This window comes from Lagenorhynchus albirostris, chromosome 9 (genome assembly GCF_949774975.1).
Source record: "Lagenorhynchus albirostris chromosome 9, mLagAlb1.1, whole genome shotgun sequence".
In the NCBI taxonomy this organism is placed as follows: domain Eukaryota; kingdom Metazoa; phylum Chordata; class Mammalia; order Artiodactyla; family Delphinidae; genus Lagenorhynchus; species Lagenorhynchus albirostris.
In genome coordinates, this window is record NC_083103.1 from 41,211,762 (window position 1) to 41,218,911 (window position 7,150).

Here is a 7,150-nt window from a genome sequence, read left to right on the forward strand (position 1 = left end):
CTTTATACAATTTCTGCTAACTTTGTAATATTGATTTAATCATAAAAGAATGCTGCCATACAAGTAGGTTTTAATTCATATATTAGTCTATTGAACAAATACTCCAACAAACATTATATGCCCAATACTCTGTGAACTGGTGGATGTACAATAAAGAACAAAATAAAAACAGTCTCTTCCTTCATGGAGCTCAGGGTCTGGTATGGGAGGCAGGCAGACAGCTCTAAACAAAGAACATATAAATACAAATGAGAATAGGTGCTATTTCTTTAAAATCAGTTTTTTTGAGGTATAATATAGACGCAGTAAAGCTCACACTCTTTACATTTATAGTTCTATGAGGTCAACAAATTCACACAGTCATGTAACTACTACCACATGATAAGTCCTGTTTTAAGTGGTAATTTTCCTATGCTATTTGGTCTTGCTTATGTGTAGTTCTCTAGTAGAGTATTGAATTCATCACAAATTTCTTCCAGGCACTTTCTGGTTACTGTGGCTTTATGGCAGCCAACCTCTACGCTCGTTCCATATTTGGAGAAGACGCACTTGCAAATGTCAGCATTGAGAAGCCGATTCAACAGGGACCAGAGGCCCCTGTTACTGGCCACATAAGAATTCGTGCAAAGAGTCAGGTAACAGTTGGTTTTTTTTGAGATGGTCTCTAAACTAAATAAAAAGAGAAATAATTTATGTCTCTTTATTTCTATATGTAGCATCCTCTGTCGTACCAGTGTTTCATGCATTAGATGCATGTATATTCATAATAGTAGTATCCTTGAATAGAAATATGACTTTACTTCATTAAAATAGCCCACCTTTTGGGCCACTCATTCTGTTTGTTTGCTTAAAATCAGATTAATTCCCATGGGGTGTTTGTGAAATGGGTTCTTCAGAGGTTTTTGAAATCCAAGCTACAAATCTGGTGACTATTTGTAAATCTAGCACTAAAAGTACTTAACCAAGTAAAGTTTTAGTGAGTCTCTTTTGTACTTCCTTGGTTTCATTGTTGATGTGGTATCATTGCATGGAGGCTTGGTTAAGATAGAATAACCTACTGATTGTACATAGTTTCAATAATTATAAACATCTTCATTCTTTCTTATAGGGAATGGCCTTAAGTCTTGGAGATAAAATCAACTTGTCTCAGAAGAAAACTAGTATATAAGAATAAACAAAAAAGTCCTCGCAGCTTTACAGTTAAAATTTAGGTATGGGCTTACTGGACTCCAACATATTTTGTACTCTTTTGTGCTTTATGTTATATAGAATCTGAGTTCATGCTGAATGCATTCCAGCCAATAATTTATCGCCTTTCCCTTAAATCAAGATTGATTTTAAAATTATAGTTTGTCTTTTGTCTTAACAGTTCTGAATGTTGTCCTCAAAGTATATAATGTTTCTCACATGTATCAAGACCATTTTCACAGTACAATAAACAGATCTATTCCTAAATCTTTTGTTTTATAAATAAATGTGTTATTACATAGTTTTAGTTATGAATTAGTTATAAATTTAATTTAGTTATGAATTAGTTATAAATTTAAATTGCTGTTTGAGTCGTGAATATATGAACTTTATTAAGAGAATTTACAAATGTGGTGATATGAAATGAGATAGGCCTTGATTTACTTGACTGATTTTTACTAATTTAATATTTTATTTTTACTAATTTCATATTCTAACATCAGCATCTGTAAGAATGCCTTATCATGTTCTAAAGGGCTTTTCTCTGAAATTTAGGTCCAGGAAGATGGTATCAAATACCTTGAGAAAACAGGTCCATCTTCATTTTAAAAGAGTACTATGAACTCTGACTAAAATAAACACACTATTAATTATCCTGAATCATAATGAAAAGTAGATAATCTGAAATAGATTTTTTAATCATTCACCTTTAGCTTTGGGTATTCTTTTATGTTTGTTAGGAATTAAATTGATTCCAACCAGTTACTTGAGCTGCACTGGGAGGATTCAAAAAGCTGTCCTGTTTCCATGTTGCCTCTATGCCTCACTCCCTCCTCCCCTTTTCCTCACTTTACACTAGGGCTGGGCACCATCCCAATATGATTCCAAATGCCTTTCTGAGCTGAGTTCCCTAGGGTCAGATTGTGCTGTTCTTTTGGCCCTTGCTTTCCTTGGGAATGACTGAGGTAGTCTGCTCTTTTAGCTAAGTCTGAACACTAAACTATTATACTTTGTCTTCCAGCTAAGATTCAGGCTGCATTCAGGATGAGTCCGTAGATAAGGTCTGTGAAGGAGTGAAAGCAGCATCTCCTATTTCAGCACTTAAGTGAGAATGGAATGATTTGTTTGGTGTGTGAAGGAGATTGATACCTTGTATGATGTCAGAAACTTTGAAGCCACTTGCTTTTCTAATCAGAGAGAACCAGAGGACTATAGGGCATTTGAGATTCCAGAGCACTGAGATCTGAAAGGAAAGTCAGTGGCTACCAAATGGGCAAGATACTAGGAATGCTGGAAGGGGATCAGTTTGATGCAAAGTCAAGGGTTGGAGATTTGTGATGAGAGCAGAGGAACTGATGCAACTTTGGATTAGATCATTTCCCAAGTTCTGTTCACTGAGCATAGCTTCCTTGATGTCATTAGATATTATGAGAGAAAAGGGATTCCATAGTTAAGTAACTTTGGGAAAAGCTTTATACTGTCCTGTACCAGAGATTCACTGTGCACATTAGCATACTAAAAATTTTGAGAGGCACTTGAGTAAAGAGAGCAGATTAGTTTGGTTTAACCCAGCATATCTTAATCTTACATAACCGGGGAATCCTTTTTTCCATAGAACACCTGTTGACAATATGTAAGGCAGGAAAAGCAGCTTAGCACATTAAACATTTTGGTTTTGTATTCACAATCAACCATTACTGCATTTTAAATCCCAAGGATGTATGCCTCTGTATGTCCTAGAATATATCTCTTTTTATACTCTGAGAAAATTCCCTGGTTAACATTCTGGCCATTTTTGTTCGGATCAGATTGGCTCACATTGCCATTTTCTTAAATTCGTAAATAAGGAGAACAAAGAGAAAAAAGTTAAAACAGTTGTTTCATTAGCATTTTATTAGCTTTGTACACTTGCTAAATGTAAACTGAGTGAGATAGCAGCACTGTTTAGAAAAGCTGTTTACACTGCTCCTTTAATAGGGATCTAAAATACATTTTATGTGCTCACATTATAAAATATCATATAATTAGGACCATGATGTCTAGTAAGAGAATAAACACAGTATCTGGCACCAAGTAAGGGCTAAATATGTAAATGTATTGAATGAAAAACTAAATCTTACAAGAAAATTAAATGGCCCTTATATTTTGCTGTCTTGACACTAGAGGGAGCCATATGCAGTTACTTTCATTTTGGGATTAGAAGTGATTGGAGTTTATAGAGGTATTTTTATAAGGAGAAAAAACAATATAATTTTTTTATTAGCAAGGAGATTGATATTAGTGATATTTTGCTAGCTGTGAGAAACTTTTCCACATGATTTATAAATAATACAGGAGACAGAGGAATTCACTTCAGGATATCTAAAAAGACAAGAAAACCAAAATATTTTTTAAAATTCAAATATTATCAAGTGTGAAATATCTGTGCTATGTATTGGATAAAGTAAGTGGTTCTACTGGTGACCTTTTCCTTCCACACTGGTAAATGTCCTTAGCTAATTATTTATAGCCTTTCCCTTAAACCAAGATTGGGTTTAAAATTATAGTTATTTTGCCCTAACAGTTCTGAGTGCTGTCCTCAAAGTAGGGTCAGGCATATCAGCTCCCTGCCTTACTGCCCTCTCAATGTTATCTGTTCCCACCCCCCGCCCCGAACTCTACTCTCCACCCCCAGGAATCTCAGGAGCCTGAAGAGGTAGCCGGGTATAGTGCAGAAGTTCAGTTTAGAATCAGAAAAGTGTACGGTCCTGTCTGAACTTACTTGCTGTGTGGTCTAAAACAATGGTAAGTAGCTGATTTATTGAGTGCTTACGTGTGCCAGGCATAACCCTGAGTGCTTTTTCCATGGCATATAGAATCCTCCCAATGACTCTCACCAGGCAAATACTATTAATATCATCATTTACAGATGATGACTACAGTCATAAGAGAGGGTATTACTTCTTATCAATTAAGGCTTAATATTAAGAGTTGAACTCAGATATAAAGCCAGGGTTTTATATCCGACATGAAAGCCTTGCAATTAGTAATTCATTGACACTACTGCCTCATCTCTTTGTGCCTCAGTGTCCTCATTTGTGAGGTGCTTAGAATGTCTGCTTCATAGAATTGATGTGAGGGGTGAAATGATATAATGTATTTATGATGAATGTTTGGCACATGATAGATGCTAATCAATAAGTGTTCATTCTATTTCTTTCCCCATTCTCCTTCCTTACGCTGCAGAGAAGACTGAAACCTATTGACATGATCTTCATACCTCCCTCAGAATTTAGGTCCTAATTTTACACTACTTGAATACTTTGTTTGTTTGTTTTTTTTGCGGTACGCGGGCCTCTCACTGTTGTGGTCTCTCCCGTTGCGGAGCACAGGCTCTGGACGCGCAGGCTCAGCGGCCATGGGTCACGGGCCCAGCCGCTCCGCCGCATGTGGGATCCTCCCGGACCGGGGCACGAACCCGCATCCCCTGCATCGGCAGGCGGACTCTCAACCACTGCGCCACCAGGGAAGCCCTGTTTTTGTTTTTAGCACCAGAAACTTACTTAAAAGAAGCTTTATTTCTCAAGAATTCTTTATAACAGTATCATGTCAGGTTTTAACTAATTTTAACACTTTTGCTTATAAACTGTTGTCACAGCTAAATGTAACTGTCACAACCCATATACCTCATATCATGGGTGGTCTGTGATGAACGTACTGTTTTTATTTGCTTTCAGGATGACAATCGAATGACTGATTCTTTAACAACTGAGTATAGAAATATGTGCAGCCAGATTACAGTAACAATGTAATATTTAGAGTTGCTTACTTAGATCAAAAGTCACTTCTAGTAATTGACCACTTTCTCTTTATTTTCTCTGTCTCTGGCATGGCAGAATCTTTTTGATTAAGAAGTTAGTTAGGGCTTCCCTGGTGGCGCAGTGGTTGAGAGTCCACCTGCCAATGCAGGGGATGCGGGTTCGTGCCCCGGTCTGGGAGGATCCCACATGCCATGGAGCGGCTGGGCCCGTGACCCATGGCTTCTAAGCCTGCGCGTCCGGAGCCTGTGCTCCGCAACGGGAGAGGCCACAGCAGTGAAAGGCCCGCGTACCACAAAAAAAAAAAAAAGAAGTTAGTTATGCAGTGACAAAAGAAGGCAAGTGGGATTTGTGCCTTTTATCTGGGTTCTGTGTATAATTGTGGGATTCTGAGAAAACTATGTATTTTTTCATTGATTGTAAAACCAACAAGACAGACAAATGAAATGCAGCATGGTGGGCTGAAACAGCCCTGAATGAGATTCTCCTAAATTGAATCTCAGTTCTCTGAGTAGCTTTCTGAGAACAGATGTATCTGTCTGGGTCTATCTCCTTATAAAATAATACAGTTAACTGACCTCCAGGGTTTCTAGTTTAAAAAATTCATACTAAAAATCCTTGTGGGGCTTCCCTGGTCGCGCAGTCGTTAAGAATCCACCTGCCAGGGCTTCCCTGGTGGCACAGTGGTTGGGAGTCCGCCTGCCGATGCAGGGGACACGGGTTCGTGCCCCAGTCCGGGAAGATCCCACATGCCGTGGAGCAGCTAGGCCCATGAGCCGTGGCCGGTGAGCCTGCGCGTCCAGAGCCTGTGCTCCGCAACAGGAGAGGCCACAACAGTGAGAGCCCTGCGTACCGCAAAAAAAAAGAATCTGCCTGCCAATGCAGGGGACACGGGTTCAAGCCCTGGTCCGGGAAGATCCCACATGCCACGGAGCAACTAAGCCTGTGCGCCCCAACTACTGAGCCTGGGCTCTAGAGCCCGCGAGCCACAGCTGCTGAAGCCCATGTGCCCAGAGCCTGTGCTCCACAAGAGAAGCCACTGCAATGAGAAGCCCATGCACCACAACGAAGAGAGCCCCTGCTCACCACAAGTAGAGGAAGCCTGCACGCAGCAACGAAGACCCAACACAGCCAAAAATAAATTTAAAAATAATAATTAAAAAAAATAAAAACAAAAAAAAGCCTTGTGTTTTTACATATACCTCTTCAACGAAATTTATAAATCAACTGGGACATCTCCACCTGGCTATTACCCACAGACACCTCAAAGTCAACATTATGAGATGGAACTTATCTCACTCCTCTCACTCCTTGTTCCACTGCTGTGTTCGCTGTCTGGTTAGTTATGCTAGAAACCCACTAGTCACCCTTAACTCTACAGTCACCCCCTGTATCTCATCAGATACCAAGCCCAATGTTCTCCCTTCCTCAGTATTTTTCTAATCTTTTTTTCCCACTCCTACTACCATTGGTCTGGTTTAGACTTTTATCATCTTTATTGTAGTCTATTACAGTGGCCTAACCATAAACTTTACATATGATTCTAAATTTAAAGCCTGCACTTTAATCCTGACCACACACAAGAATAGCTATATGATTCCTTGACCTGGTCAGACCTTTCCCTAGTAATACCATTTTGAGAGGCCTAACTAAAAAAAGAAAGTCCAAAAATCTTAATATTATAAATAATGACAATTAAAAATGATTGAGACACCCCAAAATGGGTATTGATAAGCAAATAATGTTAAGTATATATGATGTGTGCCGGAGTACTCAGTAGATAGATAAATATTTATTGAGTGGCCAAATGAATGTAGCTATAGTGATAACAGGGTATGGACACATGCCTATGAAATGTTAGGTGAGGGGGGAAGGGATAAATTAGGTTGGGATTAACATATACATACTACTATGTGGTATAAAATAGATATATATAAAATAGATATATAAAATAGATAACCAACAGGGACCTACCATACAGCACAGGGAACTACACTCAATATTTTGTAATAAACTATAAGGGAAGAGAATCTGAAAAAGAATTCTCATATATTCATATATATATGTATAACTGAATCACTGTGCTGTACACCTGAAACTAACAAAATATTGTAAATCAACTATATTCCAATTCAAAAAAATGTTAGATGAGAAGACTGTAAGAA

General features: G+C 38.5%; 1 protein-coding gene across 1 annotated transcript in view; it reads left to right on the forward strand.

Annotated features, from left to right (window-relative positions):
* COPB1 (COPI coat complex subunit beta 1) overlaps window positions 1-1,455 on the forward strand; it is a 32,032-nt gene extending 30,577 nt beyond the window's left edge. The window contains exons 21-22 of the mRNA XM_060159611.1: window positions 480-635; window positions 1,109-1,455. Of these exons, the coding sequence (XP_060015594.1) occupies window positions 480-635; window positions 1,109-1,168 (216 nt within the window). The 3' untranslated portion in view covers window positions 1,169-1,455. The remainder of the gene's footprint in view (window positions 1-479; window positions 636-1,108) is intronic.
* Window positions 1,456-7,150: the final 5,695 nt, after the last annotated feature.